This window comes from Python bivittatus, unplaced genomic scaffold, assembly GCF_059951505.1.
Source record: "Python bivittatus isolate LINGU-HERP-01145 unplaced genomic scaffold, Pbiv_v1 ctg000590_np1212, whole genome shotgun sequence".
In the NCBI taxonomy this organism is placed as follows: Eukaryota; Metazoa; Chordata; class Lepidosauria; order Squamata; family Pythonidae; genus Python; species Python bivittatus.
The window spans coordinates 158,728-184,790 of record NW_028277086.1 but is presented as its reverse complement, the minus strand read 5'-3'; the positions used below and the strand labels follow the sequence as shown (position 1 = coordinate 184,790).

General features: G+C 48.9%; 1 protein-coding gene across 12 annotated transcripts in view; it reads left to right on the top strand.

Annotated features, from left to right (window-relative positions):
- The window catches only part of SCRIB (scribble planar cell polarity protein), a 58,573-nt gene that overhangs the window by 1,230 nt on the left and 31,280 nt on the right, over positions 1–26,063 (top strand). For all 12 annotated transcript variants that reach the window (XR_015797521.1, XR_015797523.1, XR_015797520.1 and 9 more), the window contains exons 2-15: positions 7,799–7,916; positions 8,187–8,265; positions 8,659–8,748; positions 8,865–8,921; positions 9,097–9,160; positions 9,472–9,546; positions 12,616–12,760; positions 13,558–13,676; positions 13,795–13,994; positions 21,538–21,704; positions 21,814–21,950; positions 22,187–22,303; positions 22,990–23,238; positions 25,723–26,016. Coding sequence is in view for 2 of the 12 variants with exons in the window: in XM_088148710.1 (XP_088004836.1) it covers positions 7,799–7,916; positions 8,187–8,265; positions 8,659–8,748; positions 8,865–8,921; positions 9,097–9,160; positions 9,472–9,546; positions 12,616–12,760; positions 13,558–13,676; positions 13,795–13,994; positions 21,538–21,704; positions 21,814–21,950; positions 22,187–22,303; positions 22,990–23,238; positions 25,723–26,016 (1,911 nt within the window). In the remaining 10 variants the exon portion in view is untranslated. The remainder of the gene's footprint in view (positions 1–7,798; positions 7,917–8,186; positions 8,266–8,658; positions 8,749–8,864; positions 8,922–9,096; positions 9,161–9,471; positions 9,547–12,615; positions 12,761–13,557; positions 13,677–13,794; positions 13,995–21,537; positions 21,705–21,813; positions 21,951–22,186; positions 22,304–22,989; positions 23,239–25,722; positions 26,017–26,063) is intronic.

Here is a 26,063-nt window from a genome sequence, read left to right as displayed (position 1 = left end):
CAGACAGGGACTGGGCTATTCAGAGAGAATGGTGACTGATGAGTATTTGCTTAGAAAACGCCTGTTTCAGATACATGACTTAAGCATAAGTCTTTATTTATCCAATTCGTAACGTTGTCCAACTCCATAGCAACTTCATAGCAACTCTGGGTGATGTTTATTAAATATTAAAAATATTAGATTTACATGTACCCTTGGGAAAGCTATGAAACTAAAAGCATGTTTGATTTGATGATGACATATTGAGAGTATTAGTAAAGGCTGCAGGATTGATGAAACTTTCTGAATGTGGGACAGACCATTTTTTGGTAGTGTCAAGAGAGCATCTGGGAAAAAACATTACACGGAAGAAAGGAAAAAATGAAACCACTTTCTCTGTCACCCTTTCCTCTTGGCTGATATACTCTTCATATATTTATTTTGCACTTTGGTCATCTTTCATTCTCTCTGTATGGCCAGACCATCTCAGTGTCTTTTCGTCTTGGTCATTCACTTTCGTATTCAATCCACCTTCATTCCCATTGTTTCCAACTTCTTTTTATGGTTCCATGACATATTGAGCACTCACTCACGGGTAGAAGACATGCTAATGGGAAATACGAAAAAGAAAGCCTAGTGAAATGAAGAGGCGATAGTTGAGGGCGAAAAACATGCAAGAGAATGATTGCTGCAAAATATAAGGATGACAATCATACGTATATAGAAAGAAAAAGTTGCAAAGAATGTATTGAGAGCAAAGAACAAAAGGGGCAAAGTGGTGCAGAATGATTTTGATGGAAAGAAAACTGTTTTGGAAGTGAGTGAAGATGACTAAAGAAGGGGCCTCCAGCAGAAGGAATAGAAATGAAATGATTTGGGATGAACCGAAGCACAAAAGAAGCATTTTAGGGGTTTGTTTGGAGTTGGTACGGATACGTTAAAGAGTGGACTTGGAACGAGCGGTATGAGTGCTAGGCCCAAGAAAAGACTGGTGAGAATGAAGTCCTAATTGCTGAGAGAGTGTTTAAGAATAGTAAGGCTGCAGTTATAGATGGTGTAGCTGGGAAGTAGATGTGGTTTACTTATGGGGTGGATCTGCAGCTTATTTAATGTATGTGCAAAGGCTGCTTCTGTGCTTGATGACTGAAAGCATGTGATTATTATTCCCCTATAGCAAGAGTGAATACAAGAACCATAGGACATGAATTTGTTAAATGTCCTTGGGAAAGTGCTTGGCAGAGTTGTGATCAGAAAGGGGTGAGAGGTATCAGTGAGCAAAATTGGGAAAGACAGTGAGGCTTTACATCTGGCAGGAGTTGATGCAGACCAAACAGTTGGTCAGTGTCCTTCCTTCAATTTATCAAGTTAGTCATGAGGCAGCAGCGTAATGCACCAGCTAAAACAGCAAATGCTACATTAGGGTGCCTTAACAGGAGCATAGAATCCAGTTCATGAGAAGTAGTTGTTCCCTGTACTCTGTCCTGTCAGACCCATTTGGAGTCCTGTGTCCAATTCTGGGCACCACAAACAAAAAAAGGACAGTGACAGATTGGGGTAAGGTTGAAGAGGACCATCAAGGTGGTGAAAGGTCTGAGACGAAGCTCTGTGAGGAATGAATAAAGGACCTGGTTACGCTTAGCCTACGGAAGGGACGGCTAAAGCCGGAGATAGGATAGTAGCCTTTGAATCTCTGGAGGGTTGTCATGCAGAAGAGGGAGTGGGCTTATTCTGTCATGCCCAGAGAGCTGGCCAGAACCAGGAGGTTAAAGCTACAAGCAAGGAGATTCCGGCTAGACATCAGGAGGAACTTCCTGACTGTACAAGATGTCAGCCAATGGAAGAGGCTGCCATAGGAAATGAGTTCTCTTGTACTAGAGCTCTTTAAAGAGACATTGTCAGAGATGCTCTACTGGAACCTGCAGTATGCAGGGGGTTGGACTAGATATGCCTGTGGTTTTATGATTCCTAAAATGTATTGTCCACTTCTAAGTCTCTTCTGACCTCTCTATGCAGAACAGAGAGAAACAATACCTTATTTTAATCATGGGATTCTGCTTCTGTTGATGCAGTCTAGGATTGCACTTGCTTTTTTTGCAATTGCATTGCGTTGTTAGCCTAGGCACCCTTGAGTCCTGCTATGCTGCCTCATCATGGTGGGGCAGGGGGGAATGTTCCTGGGAAGGATGAGCAAAGAATGGCAGGGGTGTATGCCAAGAGTGTGCAATTCCAGCATGGTCACCCAAGGCGAGAAGGCCATCCCAGCTGTCCAGCTAAAGTAAGCAGGCACTTATATCAGGCAGCAGTGATACAGGAAGAGGCTGGAGGCAGATGATCATTTTAATGACAACAGTAAAGGCATTGTTGCATACTGTGTGGGAGAAGGCAATGGTAAACCACTCCTGTATTTTACCAAGAGAAACACATAATAGGAAATATAAAACAATTGGCAATATGCTCACTGGAGAAATTTCACATATGCGCTCTCCGCTCCATCCTCAGCATTTGTTGGCAAGACCGGGTCTCCAACCTGGAGGTCATGGATCACGCGGAGTCCGCCAGCATCAAGTCCCTGATTATCAGAGCCTGGATGCGGTGGGTGGGACACGTCATCAGAATGGATGACCACCGTATGCCTCGCCAGTTGCTCTGTAGTGTACTGGAGTCTGGGAAGAGACCTCGAGGTTGACCACGCAAGCGCTACAAAGATGCTGTGAAAGAAACCCTACGCCACTGTGCCATCCAGCCAAGGAACTAGAAGCTGCGGCTGCTGACAGAACCTGCTGGCGAGCCCTTTGCTAGGAAGCCTCCCCCGGCTTTGAAGACAGGCGCCGCCAAAAACTGACAGAAAACCATGAGCAGCATCCCAGAATAACACCCACAGTTACTACAACAAGGGACTTCCAGTGCCTCCCTTGTGCTAGACTCTGCACTTCCAGACTGGGACTGCAGAGCCACCTCCGTGTCCACAGATGAACTGCTACAACAGCATGTCTTCTTCGAATCCGAAGGACTACCATATATGATGGGCCCCTCAGGTCAGATGGCACTCAGCATGCTGCTGAGGATGTTTCAAAATACTGTTGGGGCTTATGATGTGGCTAGATTAAAGCTTTGGGCTGTCTAGTTGCTGATGTTTCCATGCAGGAAAAGAAAATCCAAAGCTGCAAAGATAGAATTAGAGTGGGAACATGGAACGTAAGAAGCATGAACATGAGAAGGCTCAACACGGTGAAAGGCAAAATGAGTACACATTGACATCTTAAGGCACCATCAAATTGAAATGGACTAAAATTGGACACTCTCAGTCAGAAGATCATATTGTTTACTACTCAAGGCACGAAAAACAAGGAAGAAAAAGCATTGCTTTTATAGTCAGGAAGGATATAGCAAGGACAATGTTTGGGTGGAGTCAGTGACTAAATAATATCAATTGGACTGTGGAGAGCCCTCTAATATGATTATCTCAGTTCATGCTCCGACCACTGATGCAGAAGAAGAGGGCACTGATGAGTTTCATGGTCAAGTTCAGTCTGAAATCGACAGAACTTGCAAGCGAGATGTGCTGCTTGTGGTTGGAGACTGGTATGCCAAAGTTAGAAACATTAAGGAGAAAAATGTAGGGCCTAAGAAACCAACATGAAGCAAGAGAACAACTTATCAATTTCTGTCAATCCAGTGCTTTCTTCATTGCTAACACAGTCTTCCAACAAACAAAATGTCACCTATGTACATAGACATCGCCAGACGGAGTCCACAGAAACCAAACTGACCATGTTATTAATACAAGGAAGTGGAAGAGCTCAGTTATAATAACAAAGATGTGGCCAGGGCAGCCCCTGTGGAAGAGATCAGAAATGACTTATGCGCAAATTCCAAGTCAAGCTAAAGTGGAAGTTTCTACCATATGAACATATACCCACCATTTTCAAGGAGAACATCAGAAATCGCTTTGAAGTCCTGAATCTCATTGATAGGGAACCAGAAAAACTATGGAATGAATTTAAAGAAGTTAAGAATGAATGTGAAGAGCCTGCCAAAGATTTAAAAAAGAAGAAGAAAGCAAACTGGATGTCAGAAAAAACAGTAGAAATTGGCCAGAAGAGGAGAAAAGCCAAATCCAAAAAAGATGAGAAATTAAAGACAAAAAAGACAAAGATTTCAGGAAGGAACTTTACCAAGAATCTCATAGAATTGTTAAAAGAAACAAGAAGCAGTATTACAATGACATCTGTAAATATTGAAGATGGAAACAGACACAGAAAAACAAGGAAAGTTTTCCAGAAGATCTCTGAACATGGAAGGAGGTTCCAACCTTGAATTGGTATGCTAACAGATGCCAATAGACAGTGAATGATTCAAAGAAGATCAAATAAAGATGGAAGGAGCATACTGAAATTTTGTATAGTAGAGATATCAACATCCAAGACACTTTACAAGATATTCTCTACTTACAAGAACCTCTAGTCCTAAAAGATTAAATTAGATTAGCGCTCTGGTGCTACAGGAATTATGGAATATCCTCAGAAGTAAGACAAGTAACAGAAGAAGAATATATAAAGATTCTAACCAAACTATGTGAGCAAGTCTAGAGAATGACACGAGGGCCAACAGATTAGAAGAGGTCAGTCTACATACCAATACCAAGAAAGAAGTTAACAGAATGTGTGAACTATGCTACAGTATCTTTAATGTGGAGTCCTTGGGGCTCTCTGAGCTTGGTTGTTTTCTTGCAGATATTTCGTTACCCGACTGGGTAACCTCTTCAGTGCTAGAAGGGAGTGAGGTTTGCTCTCTGTTTATATACAGTAGCTTGACCTGTCAGTGTTGGAGGGGGGTGTTGTTTTCAGACAGACAGAAAACTAGCAGAGTGCATCCATGAATATCAACTAGCAGTTAGAAGGCATGATGAAAACTCTTTAATCTCAGACCACATGGACAGACTCAACCGTAGTTTCAGCTGGGGAACTATCAGCATCTTACTACTCAAGGCACTACCCAAGCTAAATCCAAAAACACGAACAAATTCCTGGAAGCTTGGCATTCAGACAAGTCAGCCATCAACAGGCACATAGAGATAAGCAACATTTACACACCATTCAAAAGAGACAACAGAAAGCTAAAAAAGGAAACAAAAAGACCAGAACACCACCTTGTCAGCAATCAATGCCCAGATAAGCAGGAACACTAGACAAACAATCAAGCAGTAAACAATACCCTAATCAAGGAACTACGAAGGAGAAACGTTGAAGCACTGCAGATGTTACCTGTTGGGTAATGAAACGTTTCAACCAAGCTCAGAGAACCCCAAGGACTCCACAGTTCAACCCTGAGCTACAGAGATTCTCTTCTGCCTTTAATTTCACATGGTAGCAAAATAATGCTTAGGATCATCCAACCCAGATTAGACCCCAACATGGAAATGGAGAAGCCAGATGTTCAAGGTGGCTTTAGAAAAGGCCGAGGAACATGATACACGATTGCTGATGCGTGCAGGAATATCGAGAAAGCCAGAGAATGCTAAGAAGAAATCAATATGCGCTTCATTGATTGTGGAATTAATCACATTGTTGACTGTGCCAGACTTTGGAATGTGCTCAGAGAAATGGGATCCCAGAACATCTCATGGGCCTCAAGCAATACCCATAGACAGGTCAGGAAACAATGGTTCAGTATAGACTGGCTCCAGGTCAGCAAAGGAATGAAAGAAAGCTGAATGCTCTCCCCTTATTTATTCAGCCCGTATGCTGAATATGTATTAAGGGAAGCAGGCTTGGTGATGGACATTCATTAAGGCTAGCTGTTCAGTCGGCTCCGTACAGTTCCAGTGGGGGCATAGTCCAGCCATCATTTTATTGTCTTCTCTGCTAGGGCCTCATGAGAGAGTTCGTTGAATGCTTAGTTGAAGTCAAAGTATGTGTTAAGGTGAGAAAGAAAGTTTTGCTCTTTTAGGAACAGCATATGGCAAGGTAAGTAGGCTTGAATTATGTATGTTGGGCATGATTGTGGAGTTGGAAATTGGTTGCTGAATAAGAGCGGTATATGATGGACATAAATTCAGCGCTCGGCGAATACAGGTAGTCCTTGTTTAGTGACCACAATTAGGACCAGCAACTTTTTTTTAACGTTATTTTTATTGCTTTTTAATTCATTGGGACCAGCAACTTGGTGGTTAAGCGACGCATTCACTAAGTGAAACTGCAACTGCGCTTACAGTTTTACTTCGGCTTTCCTTTGCTTTACAGCATCAGAAAGATGCAACCCCAAACAGCCGGGTCAGCCCAAACAGCGGGGAAGGTTTTTGGAACTTGAATCACGAGGAAGCTGGGTAAAGGGGCAAATCTTACAGCCCTTTTCCCCTACTCCCCCGCCCTTGGAAGTGCTCACCTCTGCACTGGGATAATTAGCAAGAAGAGAATTTATGTCTGTATTTACATGGATTGGAGAGGAAGGGATTACAAGAGAGTAAATAGCCACATAGTGGGGAATACACATGGAAAGGAATGAGCTGGCATGGCTGTTTGCCTAGCCCTGGCAGTTGTGAGCCACTAGGGCTTAGAAGGCAAACAAAACGCTTTAGTGTGAAACTGATTAGGGTCTTGTCAGTGTCAGGTTCTAATCAACTAATTAAGGTTCACAGAGCTGAGCTTGTTAACTTGCAGTTAGCACGTTTTAGGGACGTGCTGCTCTGCTGAGAAAAGCAGCTCAGGAAGAGATGGCTTGTTTAAGCAATCTCTCCACTCTGCGAGGGAGGGGGGGAAATGGGCCAGGCCCAGGACAACACACACTGACTGACTGTAATGGTGAACACATGACAGAGAGAGACTCTGGTAAGGTCGTAAATGTGGGCATTGGTCACAAAGTTACTTTTTCATCACTGTCGTAACTGAATGGTCGCTGTTGGAGGCAGTTGCTAAACAAGGACTACTTGTAGTTCTACGTTGAGCATGGAGTAAGTTATGGGTCTTGATATCCCCTTGGTTGTTCAGTGTATATATGGATAAATATATACGGAATGCTTGTGCTGTTAGAAGTGTGTTGGTTGGGGACATGAATGTGTGTGTATACTTTTATAATGTTGATGCTGTGTTATTGGCTGAGGTCAGAAATGATTTACAGTGAATGCTAGATAGATTGTATCATGCAACAAACAGCATGGAACTAAAAAATTAATGTATCAGAGACCAGGGTCCTTGTGTTTAGCAGGGAAGATTGCAGGTTATGCACCAAGAGTGGACGATTGGTTCTTTTGTCTGTTAATTTTACTATTACGGATGGACTTTGAATGCAGAATGTGGAACATTTAATTTATAGGAAGGGAGATTCTGTTTGAATGTTAGCAGAAACTTCCTCAAAGTAAGAGCACACGCTGAGAGACAGTGGAGCCAGTGACCAGAGAGGTGGTGGGCTCTCCGTCTCTCAATGTGGGGTTCCTTAATCTAAATTTGTGCTTTGAGCAGATGGTTGTACTTGATGGTCTGAAGGGCATCCTCTGCTCTGTGGAGCCCCCGGGGGGGGGCTCTTGTTGATGCATTCTTCTGTATTTAGGGTTGGGTGGAACTAGGTTCCAACACACCTCTGTGCTGTTGCCCCCTCCAGATCCCTTCTGGTCAGCGCAGAGTTGCCTTTAGTCTCTCCTAGAGCGTGTGGAGATGTTGCTGCCCCTTTGCTTGCTCCAAGAAGAGCAAGAGACCCCTAGTCACACTTTTTCGGATCCAAGATTCAGAACCTCAGAGGGAGGGTGCGTTGGAGATGGAGGCTGACCACGCTTGGGGCTATCCCTTGCTGACAGCGTGAGCAACTCCTCTCTCTCCCCCTGCAGCCTTTCTTCCGACTCCTGAACTTGCGCAGACTGGGCCTGAGCGACAACGAGATCCAGCGCCTCCCTCCTGAGGTAGCCAATTTCATGCAACTGGTGGAGCTGGACATCTCCCGCAACGGTGGGTAACTGGTGCTTGTGCGCTGCAGAGGTTGCTGCCTGGCATTTGCTGGGCCCTGCTGTGGGCATCAGGCCACGGGACCTGGGTAGAGCTTCTGGGCCGAAGCCGTGAGCAGCTCAGCACCAGCTGTCCCTGCACGTGGTTGAATATCTAGGGTTGTCTGTTGTCTGTCTTCCTGCCTTCGTGCTGGGGTGGGGGTTGGGCATGGCCCGGCTTCGAGCTTGTCTCCGTGGCCTGACTTCTGCCTTCCTTTTTGCTGCTGTGCTCCAGACATCCCGGAGATTCCCGAGAGCATCAAATTCTGCAAGTCCCTGGAGATTGCAGACTTCAGCGGAAACCCCCTGTCCAGGTATTAGAGAAGCAGCCAAGATGGGGTGTGCCGCTGCCATTCTGAAAGTGCCTCTGTGACCAGAGATTATATCCGTCAGAGAACACCTGGAGAGCACAGAAAGGGGCCAGCTGGACTTTGAGAGAATGGAAGTTCCACTGGTGCAGAGACTTTGGGGCTGCTGTAGGGATGCTCTCTAAGAGAAATAGAGGGGCCCTGCCCCAAACAGGCAGAATTTGAGAGGGTTAAAATTGCACTGTGAGAGGTGGAAGTGGTAGGTGCCAAGCTCTGCTAACACCCTCTCCTCTGGGGTCTTGAATGCCCCCAAAGGCCAGTTGTCACAAAGGGTTTCATCTGCCAAGCTCTGTGCACCCATGTGGAGCCCTCAGGGGGTCTCTCTGCTTCTCTCCCTAGGCTTCCTGAGGGCTTCACCCAGCTGCGCAGTCTGGGCCACCTGGCCTTGAATGACGTCTCTTTGCAGAGTCTGCCTACTGACATTGGCAAGTGAGTTCATGCCAGGCAGGGTTGGCCTGGCATTGGAGGAGCCGGGAGGAGCTGGGCACATCAGCCACTGTTTTCCTGCCCACGCTGGTCAATCTGTGTTCTCCTTTCTCGCCCAGCTTGGCAAACCTGGTGACCTTGGAGCTTCGTGAAAATCTGTTGAAGTCCCTCCCAGCGTGAGTGTTCCTCTGTTACAAGCTTCTTCCGGCCTGCAGCTTAGCCTCTGTGCTTTAAAGCCTTTCGGGAAGGGCTGCTGAGGGGCATGAGGGGGCCTCAGAGGTGAGGGGCGTTGCTGTCACGCTTAGCCCTACTGTGCTCCCAAGGCCCCTAACTTTTTTCTCTGGCTTGCAGTTCACTCTCCTTCCTTGTCAAATTAGAGCAGTTGGACCTCGGGGGCAATGACCTGGAAGTGTTGGTAAGGGGGCTGTGTGTGTGTGTGTGGGAGGGAACCTGTTTTGTTTCCTGGCCAGTCCCTCGCCTGGCAGGCCCTTTCCTGGCCTTACCCACTGGCTGGGCGGCGTTTTCCCACCAGAGATCGTGGTGGTGCTCTTTGCCCCGGATCCTGTGTTGGGAATGCCCTGCCCACTGCCTACTTCAGTCCCCTCTCTCAGCAGGCTCCCTTGAGCAGCCTGGGCTAGTTGTGAAGGCTTTGGTGCAGCTGCTGTCTGGAGGGCTCCAGGAGGGGGTTTGCTGCCAAGAGTGATGTGGTGCTCCTTTCCTTCACAGCCAGATACCCTAGGCGCACTGCCAAATCTGCGTGAGCTCTGGCTGGACAGGAATCAGCTTTCCTGCCTGCCCCCAGTAAGTATTCTCCCCACCCGTGCCATGGTCTTCAGGTCAGCAGCCTTGGCCCGTGTCCTTGGGTGCCTCTGGCAGGATTCAGGGGGCAAGTGGAGGGGCTTCCCCTCTGGGTGGCTCCAAGGGGAAGGCGCCTGTGGTCAGGGACTCAGGGCTGAGGCTGTGGCAAGCATAGAGAGCTCTTGGCAGCTGGGAATATTGCAAGCATGGGCTACGATAGAGATCAGTTCCAGAAGTAATACCCACACCGGTCGTAAATGGACCAGAGAACTTATGCATAGCTGTTTTACTAAAAATCAAAAAATGAAGCTGCTAGAGCAGGAAGCTGCCTCACAAAGTGGAAAGTAAAGCAGACTGAGTTTATACCAGTGTGTGAGAGCCCATCATTGATTCCCCATTCCCATGATCTGCTGGTGGGGATGTTGCTCTGAATTTCAGGAAAGCCTAAATGTTAAGTAGAAGCTTCATGCTGGGCAACAGCGGGGAGCCATTGATCCATCAAAGCAGAGTGCTTGAGATGGGAATGGAATCATGGGGACTTCGAAATGAAGACATTTTCGATTGCCCTTACCAAGGTCTCTAGCTACTCTGGAACAGTTGGGCCTAAGACTAGACATCTGTAGTTGTCCTTCAAAATTGGATGCAAAATATGAGTATAAATGGTTGTCCTAGGGCACAGTTGGTATTGGAACTGACCAGTCCACCAATAATCCTGGGGAATGAGTGCCACAAAGAAATGTAGACTTGGGGGTACACTGACACCTTGAACAGCGAGGTTTATGTGATCTTCAGGTAGAAAATGGAGTCAGAGAAGTGCCTGTGAACTGGTAGCATAGTAATGATGAATGACGTCTCTCTGGGCTACCATGATAGCCCAGAGAGATGTCATGTGGATGTTCCAATAGACAGAATTTCTAGATAGCCTGAATTTATTGTGTCTGTAACAGTCTAGCTGCCAACAGAGGATTGTGGTTTGGCTTTAATCCCAAGCAGTGCCTGGAAACCTGTCCAAGCATTGTTTGGAAACAGGGAACGTAATGGTCTTGCCTTCAATATACATGTCAGGATGATTGCCGGTGGGGGGGGAACCTTTGCGTCCAGCAAAATTGCATTGAACTTCAAAAGAGCAGGCTTCCAAAATGTAGCGTTCTGTTTTAAAAAAAGGTTGAGAAAGAGAGTGAAATTTCTCTGAAATACTTTGAAATGATTCAGAGCTACCCTGCTAGAGGCTCAGCTCAAACCTTTACTTTGGATGAAGAAAGGGTTCTCCAAATTAGCATGAGGTGGAAATTAGCATGAGGGTTTCCTTCAGAAGATACAGAAGTCATGCCCAAATGAGCACACAGAGTTTGTAAATGAAATGCAGATATCAAAAGGGTTCAAAAATGTATTTGAAGAGCATGTGGCAAAAAATCCGTGGGAGGAAATCAGCCTACTCGAAGCAAGAAATTGGCCAGAGAAATAGTTGGACAATTGGAGGACGAGAAAGTTAACATGTACCATTTAGAAAATCAAAGACTCAGTGAATTCTTTCCATGTGCCTTAGCTGATGGAAATAGCAGGTGGATGTCTGTGTAATTCAGTTTCAGAGGAAACTGAAACAATTAAAAGTAACAGGACCTTACAGGCAAATTAAGAATTAACAAATGTTCAGGTCCAGATGATTTGAGGATCCTTTAAGGAGTCTGATTCGGAATAGCTGATTGTCCACTGTAAGTGTGCAACTTCCCCCCTAAATCAGCGGATGGAAAAATGACTGCTGATCTCGAAAAACATGGAGGAAAAGAGAGATCCAGAGATACAGTTGGTGGTCAAGTGGAGGCAGATCCAAGCAGTGTTCATGCTGCTCAGGGGGAGCTGTCGATTGCTTTGGCTTCCCTCCCCACCTGTGGGGAAGCCGGGGATGATGGTGATGGTGGTGGTGCTGCTGCACAGTGCAAACAAGCAGCCCCAGATAAAGCAAGGCAGGAGGGTAGCCCTGCCCTGGAGTGGAGGGTGGCTCCAAGTGGGTTTCAGCCCATGTTTGACCCCCTTCTCCCTGGGTTTTCTGGACAGCGTTCAGGGGGTCACCACCTTCCCCACCACCCCTAACCAGGGGACCAGCTCAGATCTGCGGAAGAGAAGGCACCCGGGAGGGAAGGAGGATGCAGCCTGTCCCTTCCTGCCTTCTGGTCTTCAGGCCTTGGGCTTGAGGATCAGCAAGCATTCAAGCTGGATTACTGCTTGGCTGATTTTGCGACCAAGAGCCATCAAAAGCAAAAGGTTCTCACTAGCCTTCTCGGTTTTGGGAGACTCTGTCCTGCCTAGAGGAGACCAGCCACCCCTCTGCCTGGCCACTGTGGTCTCTTCATCTGCCTGAAAACAAGCTTTTTACCTTAGAAAGGTTCTCTGTTCTGCTGGCCTTTGTGGGGTAAACATCGGTGTCTGTCCAGTAAGCCATGCCCCTTCCCTGAAGTTAATAGGGGAAGGGACATGGACTGTGTTGACCCAAAGGAAGATGACTCTGGACTTAAAAGAAGGTCCCTTCTCTGAGGAAGAATAGACTAGAAAAAGACTTTTTATTGGGGGGGTAAGATTATGGGGAAATTCTGAGCCGTGCCCTTGCTTGCCCTGGGCTGCCTATGCCATGTGAAACCAAAAACCTCAGATTTAAAAGCATGAGGTTAGGCTTTGTTTGCCAGTGTTGCTGTCAGGGAGTTCCAGCGCCTCCAGGGGCGGAGGGAGGGCAGTGGGGCGATGGCGTCTGCGCTCAGACTTCCAAGGCTGGGGGACGACATTCTCTGATCCGATTAGGCTGCTGCCTTGCTTATTTTTGGCTTTACCTCAGGCTGTGGGGCGTGCAGGAGGGTAAGGTGCTACTTATACCCCCTAGCGGGGCAGCCCCAGGGTGGCAAGGCAGGATTGTTTGTCCCAGCGGAGCCAGCTTTGTGGAAGCTTCGGCACGAAATTGTTTGGGGTGTTCATTTGTTACATGTGGGAGAAATGACGGCAGCACGTTGGAAGAACTGGTGCGCCAGTTCAGCCCAGGTCAGGGCACTAGATTGGCCAGAGTCAGCCTGCCTCTCTCTGCAGGAGCTGGGCAATCTACGCCGGCTGGTCTGCCTGGATGTCTCTGAGAACAGGCTGGAGCAGTTGCCTGACGAGATCAGTGGGTTGGTGGTGCTGACGGATCTGCTGCTCTCACAGAACTTGCTGGAGACGATTCCCGATGGCATCGGTGAGTGTGGCTGCGGGCGGGATTCGGGCCCTGGATCCTTGAGGTGGCTCTTTTGAGACGCTTCTGAGGGAGCTTTGGAAACAAGGAAGCCGTCCCCGCACAGCATCATCTTTGACTTGGCTTTGGCTTTTAAATCTGCTTTTCCTTTCTCTTTGTTCTCATTTCTGGAACTGGGGAGAGTCTTCAGGAGCTGCTCCTTGGTGCAGAATTTTGGGGAGTGTTGCTTTGCTGGGGGGAAGGCAAGAGAGAGAAATTCTTGATTTGGAAAAGACCTTAATAAAACCAAAACGTTATAAGCTTTTCTTATAAAGTTAAAAGTTGGTGCTGCTATTGTTGTTGTTAGTAGTGCCATTGATCTATATCACACTTTCCTACTAAGAGGGCTTAGGATGCTTAAGAGTCAAAATGAGAGCATTGGCCATAAAAGCATGATACAAATCAATCAGTTATGGTTTTTATTAAGCTAATAAGGTCTTCTATCCTAGAGGATGGTTGAGTATGACACCCAAGTGAGCACATGTCATACCTTGAGAGGAGCACTGGAGAAGGGCTGCTCCAGCCAACGACTCTTGGAATGGGAGGTCTCTTGCTGCCCAGGCAGGTTCCTTTTCCTCAAGGAATCTGCTCCCAGATAACTCTGTCATCTGCAATTAAGCTCTGTGAACCATGCTGATGACGCCATGTTCTTCAGAGCGATAAAAATCCAAAAGAGTTTGCGATTGCCTACTCCCACTGAACCCAGTCTGGAATGGCCCTTGTTGTGCAGCGTCATCTGTACTCTCTCGACATTTGCCCAGGCCAGCTGAAGCAGCTCTCCATCCTGAAGGTAGATCAGAATCGTCTCACGGAGGCGACCGAAGCCATTGGGGACTGCGCAAACCTGTCAGAGCTTATCCTCACGGAGAACTTGCTACAGGTGGGCATGTAAGCTGGCTCTGCCTGCTGTGGGTTAGGGTTGCCACCCTTTGGGTCAGCTAGCTGATCTGCCAGGTGTGTCAGTCTTATTCCTCCACACCTATATGGTCTTTTCTCAGACCCTCCCCAGGTCTCTGGGGAAGCTCACCAAGCTGACAAACCTTAATGTAGACCGGAATCGGTTGACGATGCTTCCTCCGGAGATTGGGGGCTGCAGCAGCCTGAATGTGCTCTCCCTTCGAGACAACCGCCTGGAATTGCTGCCCCCAGAGCTTGCGAGCACCACTGAGTTGCACGTACTGGACGTAGCAGGCAACCGGTAAGGCTGGGGTGGGAGAGGGGGCAGAAGGAAGGGATGTGATTGGTTGAGAATTGACACCGTGGGGAGGGGGGATTTGACAGAAAGGCCGCCATCAGAGCCCTGCATCAGGACTTGTGTATCCACCTTGTTTCCAAGTGGGCCTGGAAGTAGCTAAAGAACACAACGATTACTCAGAGCAGAAGACCCCATTGTATGTGTGCTCTGCATTTTTGCCAGTTACTCAGCAGAAAGCAGCTTTGACATTCTGACAGTCATGACTCAAAACTAAGGGGGTACGAAAACGTAAAATGTATTTATTTCAAGTTTAGAACAAAACAGCCCATCTTGTAATCTGAAATTAAAGCAGTGAGTAAACACCTTAATGGCAGTTAGCACCTCTCCCAGCCTGAAGGTAAACAAGGGATACAGGTATAGGTTATATTTCCTTCCACCCGAATGATGTTTTCTTAATGTTTTCAATTAGTAAAATAATCACCTTGGCCAATTTTTCTGATAGGCACTATCACTCCACTTTCTCATTTGCACTTTACTGATGTTGGCTTGCGAATGGGAGGACTGCGGACTGCAACAACAGCAGAAAGGCTATCAGGATTTCTTAACTGTGTGAATAAAATTAACATTTAAACAGCAACAAGAAAATATATTTTGTTCTGTCTTTAAAACAAAACTAACAGAATCTGTGTTTTGTTTTGAGTATGGAACTTTTGAAACAGCTATTTGAGAGTGGAACAGTTTGCACATTGTTATTCAGAGCGGGTTTCAGATAATCCAGATATTCATTTATAAGGAACAAAAAATGGGGTATCCTATTAAAACCACAGTGAGGTCCATCTTGTCCTTTGAGCCAGGTTGTTGAACATCTCGAGATGACCCTGACTGACTCTGTGACCTCTGCCCCAGTTACTGCAACTTTCTGTTTGTGGGCCTCTTTTCAAAGCCCTCCAGAACTTCAGGGCACGCAGGATGCTGTTCCTGGACTGTCTGGTACCCAGAGACTGGCACAGTCATGCCAGGCCTTGCTGAATGTTGCTGGATGCCTGCTGGTTTCCAGGTTTGATGTAAAACATGCTGCCATGGACCTTTGATGGCCAGGGACCACGCTTTTCCAAATCCTCCTCCTCCCTTATTAACTTGATCCACCTAAGCAGCCCCTGCTCTCTGCCCTGTCCATTTGTCCAGTCAGGGGACTGGGTGGTAACACAGTTCTGGAACTGCTTTTTTGGTAGCAGTTTGCTGTTGGCTTCCTCTCTTGCCATAAGAACTTTATACTTGGGTAAGATTGTCCTTCAAGTCAGTCTTCACTGACTTGACTACATAGATCCATGCAGTTTTCTTGGCAACGTTTTCAGGAGTAATTTGACAGCACCTTCTTGCAGATTTTTTTTTTTTTAATTTTATTTCCCAGTCTAGAGGTGACAGAGGGGGACTGGCCCAAGGTTACCTTGCTGTCTTCTGTGCCTAAGGGAGGAGTAGAACTTGGGTCTCCCTGCTCCTAGTCCAACACCTTTAACTATTATTCCAAACTGGCTTGGTGAACTTAAACAGTGTCTTTAAGGTGACCTTGCAGAAATTAGACTTGTCCTACTTCTGATATGCTACTTTATACTTTGGCCTATGAGCTCCTTGGCTGAAGACACTAGTTTTGTGTCTGTGCCTGGTGCCAGTTATGGGCACACCCCAATCTCTTCATCTTTAAAGCTTCCTTACCTCTTGGGAGTCTTACAGCAGATACACTTACTGAAAGTAAGAAAAGCTCGGATCGAGTAATATCTTTTTCTCATCTATCAGATTACTACCAAAGAAAAGCAAGTCAACCACAGCAATGGCTATTTATTTATTTATTTATTTATTTATTTATACCTACCTACCTACCTACCTACAATTTAGAGGCCACCTGACAACTCTGGGTGCCTTATGGTTAAAACTGTAAGAACCATACTAAACAGAAAAAGACAGGCATACTGTATATACATAAAAAACCTATCTAACAAGGGCTCCACCAGGTCTTGCTGAACATCGTCAGAGTGGGGACTGTTGGACCTCTGTGGGGATGTTATTGCTGAGGGCAGGTGCTGTGACACAGACAGCACGCTTCCTGGGTCTGCTAGATGCATGCCCACTCTGCCCACTCTCACCCGATGGACGGAAAGAATCAGAGACAAGCAGACCCTCTAATAACCAGGCCTAAGCCATGAAAGGTTTCATAGCTGATAACCAAACACCTTGAGTTGCACTGGAAGCCAACTGGTAAGCAGTGCAGCTTGCAGAGCAGTGGGCTCACATGGGCATAATGAGGCAGGGCCATCAAGGCTCTCACAGCTGCGTTCTGGACCAGTTGTAATTTCTGAGCGGTCCTCAAGGGCAGCTCATGTAGAGTCCATTAAAGTAGTCCATTTGTGAGGGCATGCAGCAAATAAGTCATTATGAAGACCTAGGCTGGGGAATCTTATCTACTCTTTCATGTTAAAGAATAGAAAACTAGCTGTGGTTCAGTTTGTCCATTAGAAAAATCTTGAGCTTTTTGTATCTTCTCAGATATAACTTGCCATTGGAATCTTCCAAGAGAAAGTTCCTGATACCAATTTACAGGGCTTTCAAGACGGAGGCGGGTTTGAGTCCAAAAGTTCTCCAGGGTGTTCCACCAAAAATTGGTGTAAAATAGCAGGATTTCCTAATACTTGAATTAGCATTGAAGTGGAGAGTTCTTATTAATGCTTCTCTGAACTGGAAGGGCCTAAGGCCAAAGACAGACTTCTGCTCTTCAAAAATTCCTTCCAAATATATAATGCTTACTGGCCAGTCATTACCCATAATTATAAAAAGACCATTTGTTGCAATCCTCCTAAATGCTTGGCTTCTGAGTGCAGCCGCAAATTAGCCCTTGAACGCTGCTCAGGGAAAGTTTATCTGGGATGTGGTATCGTTTAACACTGCCCTGCTCGGAGCTGGTTGTAGTGATCAGGATTTTTCAAACTCTGTTCCACGGAACCAGAGGGTTCCCAGAGTCATACATGAGGTTCCGAGAGAGACTGTTCACTTGCAGATATCCATTTTTTTATCACTAGAGCTTTGCCTCTCGATCAGGAAATTTTAGGCTCCATAGTCTGAAATAAAAATGCTTGAAAACCCCTGATAAAGGTATTTATTTCAAGCTAATTAGAAAAGCAGGATACAAATGAACAACTAAATGGGAAAGAAATTATTTAACTCCTAAAGTGTTTTGAATGTAAATTTCTCCTCCCTGTTCAAGACTGGGAAAAAGATTTAATTGGCTTATATATTTAATAAATTGTACTGAACAATGGCATATTCTCAGTGAAGGTCACAGTAGTAAGAATAAAGTAATCAATGCATTAATTGATTAATGCAACACAACATGAAACTGGAACAGCAAGATGTTGTTATGGATTAATAACCAATCAAGGTATTTGATGCCCAGAAGAAGCAAGTGAGTGGCAGGGAGGTCTCCCTTAGAGTTGGAATCCATAATGGAGTTTTTTTTTTTTTTTTAATCCATTCAATCATGTCCGATTCTCGGCAACTGCCTGGACAGGCAAGTTTTTTCAGAAGTGATTTGCCATTTGCCTCCTTCCTAGGGCTGGCCCAAGATCACCCAGCTGGCTTTGTGCTCCTGATTTCTAGCCTGATGCCTTAACCTCTACACCAGATTGGCTCTCATAATGGAGGTGCTACTACTGAAAAGGCCCTTGTCTCCCATATTAGCATTTCCCCCATGGGTGAGCTATCTCCCTGGACCTATTGCTGGGAGCAGTGGACCCTTCTGGTGCCTTAAAGTGGGACTAGGCTTCCTTGGAGAGGGTCCTGGGAACAAAGGGTTGGGGAGAGTGGGAGCAGGGATGGCCATAGGGAAGAGCATAGCACTGCTGGTTTTTCCTGATCTGTCCTGAATCAGGCCAAGCGTATCCCACAGCAGTGCAGCAGATGCCACTAGGCAGGGACAAGTCCATTCCACAATCCCTTCCAAGCAGCTAGTGTTTGAAGTATACTACCAAGTGCTGATTTGGAGAACAGTGAACAGCCACGCACAGCCTGACCCTCCAATACCATGTCCTGTACTCCTTTAAAACAGTGCAAATTGGTGGCCTCATCTATGACCATGGAGGTCTTCTAGTCCAACCCGCTGCCTAGGCAGGAATCCTCAGACCATTCCAGACAAATGACTGTCCAGTCTTTGTTTGAAAGCTTCAGTGATGGAGCTCCCACAATTCCAGGAAGCAGGCTGTTCCACTGCTTCCTAACTCCCGCGGTCTGGAGATTTCCCTTATTTCGAGTTTATCTCCTGTAAGCTTCCACCTGTTGGTTCTCAACCTGCCCTTAGGAGCTATCCACACTCCTTCCCTGTGACAGCCCCTCAAGTATGCTTTCACGTCTCTCCTCGGCCTTCTCTTTTGGCTGAACATGACCAAGTTCCTTTAACTGCTCTTCATGGGATTGCCATGGCCATTGCCTCCAAGTCCTTCACCATCTTCATTGTTCTTCTCTGCACTCTTTCCAGTTCCTCAGCCTCCTTGTTTTGTGATGACCAGAACTGGACCAGTATTCCAGGTGCAGTCTGACCAGTGCATCATAGAATGGAAATATCACTTCCTGTGATCTCAGCATTATAACTCTGTGGATGCAGCCCAAGATTATATTGGCTCTTGGCAACTTCAACAGACTGCTGGGTTATGTTTAGTCTTCCAAGACACCCAGATCCTTCCCATAAGTATTACTGCCAAGCCAGGTATTGCCTGTCTTGTACCTGCACATCTGATTTTTCTTACATAAGTGTTGGACCTTAAATTTCTTGCCATTGAACAGCATTTTGTTAGACAGAGTACAGTATTAAAGCCTGTTGCGATCCTATTGAGCCTTGAACTTGTCTTTTGAGGTGTTAGTGATCTTCCTCAGCTATATGCCATCTGCGCATTTGGTGAGCATCCCTTCTATCCACACATCTAAGTCATTTAGAAAAATGTTGAAGAGCACTGGTGGTTCTGCCAGCTACAAATCCATCTGGTAGTGAGACCATCCATCCCACTGTATTCCATCTTATAAAAAAGGATGCTGTGGTCAACTTTATCAAATACCTTCCTGAAGTCTAAGTACACTACATGTGCAGCATACCCTTGGTCTACTACTCTAGTCACTTTGTCATGAAAAGCAATGATAGTTGTCTGGCACAACCTATTTTTAACAAATTCACACAGGCTTCTGGTAATCACTTTGTTCCTTGCTTAATATTGCAAGCCTACTGCTTGCTGATCTAGGATTTTCCTAGGTATTTATTCCCAGGTATTCCCAAGGCGATTAGTCTGTAGTTTTCTGGGTCCAGTTTTTTCCCTTTTTTAAAGGTTGGATCAATATTAGATCTTCTCCAGTCTTCTGGCACTTCTTCTGTTCTCCAGGGGTTCTGAGATGACAGTCAGTAATTCTGAAATACATCCAGCAGTTCCTTTAACTCCCTGGGATATAATCCATCCAACCCAGAAGATTTAAATTCACCCAAAACAGCTGGGTGTTCTCTCACCACTTCCTTGCCTATTTTGACCTGCACTTCTCTTTTGCTCCCCGTGATGGAGCTTTCTGTATGCGAAAAGATAAATGCAAAATAGGAATTAAGCAGTTCAGCTTTCTCACCATTGTTCAGCACCATTTCTCCATCTTCTCCAAACGGCAGACCAACCATTGCTTTAACTTTCCTCTTGTTCTGCACATACACAAATAAGCCTGTTTTGTTATTTTTGGCATTCATTGCAGGCCTCAACTCACTTTGAGCCTTAACTTTTCTGACCCCCATCCTTACAGATTCTGGCTATTTCCTGATATTCTGCTTTTGTTTTTGTTTTGTTTTTTGTTTTACAAGTTTTTTAACTTGTTCTTTTTGTTTAAGTTTCTCAGAGGGGTTGTAATGCAACCACGCCAGTCTCATCAGGTGTCTCCCATTTTCCCCCTCTTCAGCATTGATTGCGTTTGGGCCTTAATTCTCTCATTTTTCAGACTTTCCCAACCCTCCTGAAATGTTTTCCCCTTTGGGGTTTCCATCCATGGAATCCCTCCTGCTTCACCTCTTTGCTCATTGAATCAACTCTCTTGAAATCTAGACCACTGATCTGGCTGCCTTCGGTTCTCCCTGCCTGCAATATGGCGAATCCCAGGAATCCAGAGTCCGTTGGAGTTGGGCGGCCAATACATTCAAATACATAACTAAGCAAACCACACGATCCCTCTCTCCAGGGTTCCTACCACTTCCACTTCCTCAATCGCTTCTTCCCTGTTAGTGAGTATTAAGTGCAGTGTGGCCGATTCTTCGGTTCTGACCTTTGGGACAGCGAAGTTGTCTGCAAGGCGCATCAGGGACCCATTGGAAACCCCGCTTGCTGCAGAGTGTGATTCCCAGCTGATCTCCAGGTGGTTGGAATCCCCCATTACCACAGTGGTCTGTTTCCCAGACACCTTGGCCATCTGAATTGCCATGGGACCCATCACTTCTGATGGGCATAAATTCCAGTTTAACTGTGGATGATAGAAATTTTTTGCTTTTCAAAGAGACCAAATGAATAATGATGAGGGAATTTATACTAGTGGCATGGTCCATCCAGGAAATTCCTGATTAGTCTTGCTGATACTTGCCCCTTTGGAGGAAGGCACAAGAGGATCTGCTCTCCTTGACCTGATCCTAATTAATATGACAGATTTAATTGAGGAAGTGGCAGTGGCAGACTGTAGTACAGGTAGCTGAGTGCATTTTGGTGTCCCCCAAAGCAAATGGCAGGAGAGTACGATTCCGTGGCCAGAGAAGCAATGGCCAGAGTTTCCCATAAAGAAGAACCTGAAGGAACAGTTGCAGAAGAAAAGAGGAGGCTCATTGAAGAGGCCAGTGTGGCTGCGCAGAACACTTAGGGACGAGGAGGAGGCGTAAAGAGGGAGAGAGCAAGGAGGAGCCCAGGGCCTGGGCGGGAGGTGCTGGGAGGCCACACGGAGGAGATGGATGAGGACCCCTTATGCTTTGGACAACCCCCACAATAGCAGTCAGCCCCAGGGGCTCTAATCTGGGTTTAGCAGCCTCCACAGCCCCCTCCCGCCCAGCTCTAGGATCCTGCCCTGCTGTTGCTGAGCCCCGAATCTCCCTGCCCCCTATCCCTGAGGTCTGGAAGCAGGAGGAAGCAGTGCTCTCGTGTAGTCCTAAAATAATCCATGGCCCAGGGCAGGAGTCCCCTCTGCGCACAGGCTGCCTCACGCATGTCTTCTGGGGAACCCTATGCTCCCCAGTGAATAGTCCCACCAAAGGGACTGCTGCTGCTACTGCTGCCCTGACCCACCTTTGCCGGGGGGAGGGGAGTGGGAGAGTTCTGGGGCTCTGTGGGTGCCTTATTCCTGGGAACCCACTTTGCCCAGAGCTCTCTCAGCTCCCCCCTCCAACGCAGGGAAAAAAGTCTGAACCTTTCAGCCCCACCCACACTGTCACACCATTGCTGCCAGAGGACAGGGCAGGTTTTGGATGGAGGGGCCCCCTTCCAATGGCTTTTTACTGATGCAGGCTGCAGCATCTGCCCTTCGCCCTGACCAACCTCCACCTGAAGGCCCTCTGGCTGGCAGAGAACCAGTCGCAGCCCATGCTCAAGTTCCAGACCGAGGATGATGAGAAGACAGGGGAGAAAGTGCTCACCTGCTACCTGCTTCCCCAGCAGCCGTCTCCCAGCTCAGGTAAAGGAGCTGGGGGTGCTGAGCCTTGCTCTGCCTCTCCTTGGAGGGGAGAGATGGTGAGAGCACGGGTCCACCGCACTTCAAGCGTCTCTTTTTGCCTTCCCGGCAGAGAATCTCCTGCAGAACAGCCTGGATGAGAGCTGGGCAGAGGCCAACCCCAACCGGATCAGTGTGATCCAGTTCCTGGAGGACCCTCAAATGGAGGAGGAGGAGGAGGAGGAGGAGGAAGCTGGGACCGAGAAGAGGGTGAGAGGGCCAAAGGAGAAGTAGCAGGGTTGGAGAGCCGAGGTGGGGGGCCGGCTCAGGCTTCACAGGCCTGACAGGGGCCTGAGATGGGATGGTGGGGGCGTAGTGCTCCTGCTGCTTCCTGGAGGGAGCCACCGGAGCCAGTGAGCCTTGGAGGGACCCTCTGCTGCCTTGTCTCTTGGGAGGTGCCATGCCCTCACCTGACCCCTTCTCTCTCACTCCTGTGCTTCTGGCAGGGGCTGCAGCGCAGGGCAACTCCCCACCCCAGTGAGCTGAAGTCCATGAAGAAGGGGATGGAAATGCGGCGCAGCGAGGCGTGTGCGGCAGCTAGGCGAGGCTCCTCCAACTCTGAGGTGGGAGACAGCTGCTTCTGCCAGCGATCGGGTGGGCGGGCAGGGGCTGCTCCTGACCTAGCAAAGAGATCCCCGCTTGGCCCTGGCTCACGTGTAGCTCAAACTCCTTATGAGCCCGGTGCCTTGCTGAAAGGGCAGCCACCGGCATCTTGTGCCTCTGCGACCCCCAGGACCCCCTTCCCAAACTGGTAGGGCCTTGCATTGCATTTCAGTTTTGTTTTGTTTTAAGGAGCAACGCGGGTGCCACCTGCTTAAACCTGCCTCAGGGATTGAGCCAGTGGAAGAGGCGCTTGGGTGGGGGCACTCACCTGCCACTTTGTGAGTTGTCAGGAAGACACTGTCCAGCTGAGGGTCAAGTTCAGGTTAGGCCACGCTGGCTTATTCAGCAAACTGGGTGAAGTCTTGGTGTTGCAGCTGTCAAGGACCCCAGATCCTGAAAGTAGTTGGGCTGTGGCCTTAGATCGCAAGCCCCGGGCCTTTTCTCCTGGGGTCTCCCTTTCCCGGCAGCATAACCCGATGGAACCAGCCGAGGGAAGGCATCACTGGGGTCCATGCTGGGGGCTGCCTCCCTTTTCCCAAGGTGCCTGCCCTGCCTGACTCTGCTGCCTGCTGGGCCCGTCACGGGAGCTTCAGCTGGGCAAGGGGCAGCATCCAGGGTCCTCTCAACTGTCTCCCGTCCCGCACAGGGCAAGAGACTCAGTGCCGCCTCCAGCCGCAGCGAAGACTCCCACGTCTCTGGCAGCACCATCTCTGCCAGCGGTGGCCCTGAGGAGGCGCGAGATGCACCAAGGCTAGACGAAGTGGCAAATACTCGGCTGGAGAGAGAAGGGAAGGTCACGGCTGAGGAAAAAGGACAGGTGTCCCCGGAGGACGTGGCCACGGTGGAGGAAACCGGGGTGGACCAGGAAGATGAGCCTGGCATGGAGTACCCTGAGGTAGGACCCAGAGACTCGGGTCGGGAGGCCTCCTAGCACAGCTTCCCTGAAGGCCCTGGGTCTGGGCCGGTTCCCCAGCTGCGCCTGGTGCTGCTGGCAGAACGGGGCAAAGGCAAGAGCTCCGGAATGGGGCCGCCTGCAGCGTGGGATGGCAGCCTTTTCAGACACAGTCGCAAAGCAAAGGGCCCTTTTGGAGAAGGCAGGCAGCTAACACGCTTCTTTCCTAAAGCCTCTTGACGGCACAAGGATAGGGAGCTGGGAGGAACCTGGTGAAAGAAAGGTGGGGAGACCAGCCTGGGCCCAGGCAGAGGGTCAGGCACAGCAGATGCTGAAGGCCGGCAGGATAATGTTGGGAGCATTCCAGTTCTGACTTGTTCACTCTTCTGTGACCCAAGAGAGCTTGCCCCCTGGGAGTGGGTGTGGCCCCCGCCCCCGGCCTTTCTGGAAGCTGGCAAAAGCATGGCTCTTCTGGGGGGCTTTGGGGATTAACAAGTCATGATATCACTCCCTTTGTCAATTTTTTATTTTAATCATAATTTCATGTTTGATTTATATCTTCTCTTTAACACTAAATTTCTGTAAGCTGCTTAGAACCTAGCCGATTTCAGGCAGTCAGATGCATTTTACAGAGGCAAGGAGAAAGGAAAGGAAAAGGAAGGAGGAAAGGAAGGAGGAAAGAAAGAGCTTAGAAGCTTCGCTCAGCATTCAGTCCTGCAGGGGTCACCCGGGCAGCGCCCAGCCTCTTCCACCCTCAGCCCCCCAGCAGTCCCGCGGCAGAGTTTTCCTCCTGCACTTCCGGCTGGGGAGTAGAGCAGAGGGGCTGTCTTCGGCTCCGAGTTGTTTCCCTGCCACTTCCATGGAGAACAGCAAGGCAACGGGACCAGCAGAAGGGCTGCCTTCTGGCTGCTCTGCATCCTGTCTCGATGCCCAGCTGTCCAAATGGGGACCCCCAAAAGCTAGCCAGCCACAAGCAAAGTGTGGGTAAGGTGAACTAAATGGAACCATGGTCCAGCCCACAGACTGGGGGAGAGTCAGTCTTTAGAAGCAAAGCCCTCAATGGTTCCCAAAGCGTGGGGGAAGCCCCTTGCCCAAAGAGGTCCTGTGGACCACGGGCCGGGCCAGGCTGGCTCTTGACTCCTGGGCCTGAAAGCTGACGGTGGGTCCCAAACGGGTCAGATGCCTTCCTTGCAAGAGGCTGGAGAGGGCAGCCCAGGCAGCGAGGGAGGTTTTCTGGGGCCTTTCCTGAGCCTGCGGAGGGCATGAGAAGAGCCAAAGCCTCCCATCCTGAGGCCTCTGGGGAGTAGGAGTAGCAATATAGCCCTCCCACCGCTGCTGTTTGGGCCTTCATGAGGGAGAGACCTGGCCTCCACATCGTGCCTCCTTCTATGTGCCCATTGAGGCCTTTTCCCGTGGGAATGGAGGGGAAGGGGGGTCTTTGGGCCCTGCCTACTTTGCTGGCTCTCTTGGGTGCCTCCTCTCTTCGGCTGGGAGCCTTGAAAAAGCGGAGGCCGGGTCCTCGCACGGCCTTGGGGTTAGTGGGTCTTCCCCTGTGGGAACAGAATCCCGGGCAAGAGAAAGCGCAGCCACCTCCTGGGTTTCTGCTGGGCTGTCCCCATCCTGGAGTGCTTCCCGCCCTCCATCTCCCTCTTTTTCCGGGGAAGGGCCCTGGCTCCAGGTTTTCTTGCCAGCGAAGTCAACGTGCGCATCTGGGGATGAGAGGGGGGAGAGAGAGGCGTTTCTGCTAGCCCGCTAGGAAGCCATGGGCGAGAACTGCAGACGGCTCGGTTTCCCCCGAGCTTCCTTCTCTTCTGGGGGAGTAGCCTGGACTGCTGACTCTAATCTCCCGTCTTGCGGGGGTGCCAGAGCTGCATGGATGCCTGCAAGCCGGCCGACGTAGACCCTTACTGTCAATGCCCACAGCTTCAAAGTACCGTTTGTGCCAAGTGACAGAGCCAAGTACCCTCTTGATGGAGGAAGCAGAGGAGTGTTTCCACCCGCTGCCTGGTCCCAGGGTGGAAGTGGGCTGGCTTGAACCTTCCTGCCCCGGGGGCTGTTCTCGCCCAAAGTCCCACTATGCGGCCTGCAGGGGCTACAACCGATGGGAACCAGGGAAAGGGCCCCTCTTCCATCTGGCTCCTCGCAGGGGCTGGGCCACTCATGTGTGTGCCCGGAGCGGGTGGGGGATTGCAGCTGAAGCAGCCCTATGAGGGCGAGGCTTGTAGAAGGGGCGTCCTTAGTTTCTACGGAAAGGAGATCTGGAAGGCACAGCTGGAGCGTTGAGATGAACAGCTCCGAGCTGCCCACATCTCCAAGGAGGAAGGGAGCTTCCTCTCCCTCAGCAGACGCGAGGCTTTGTCGAGCAGCAAGGAGTGGGTGGCTGGCAGGCAGGCAGGGGTCGCCTCAGTGTTTCCACCTGCTGCCTGGTCCCAGGGTGGAAGTGGGCTGGCTTGAACCTTCCTGCCCTGGGGGCTGTTCTCTTTGCAGCCCACGGTGCACTTTGCTGAAGACACCCTGGTTCGCAGCGAGGATGATGACGAGGCAGAGGAGGCCCCGCCGTTCCCCACAGGAAAGCAGCGGCTGATCCGCAAGGACACACCCCACTACAAGAAGCACTTCCGGATTGCTCAGCTGCCCCGCCCAGAAGTGGTGGTGGCGCTCCTGCAGGGCTTCGGTGCCAATGGGGGCCCCCAGGAGCAGGAGGAGGCCCCAGAGCAGGCAGGGTGGGACCAGGAAGAGGTGGCCAGGGATGGGGTGCCAGCTGTCCCACCCTCTGTCAAGGTAAGGGTCTTCCTGCGGGGGAAGGGCGATCACCGGGAGGTGGGGAG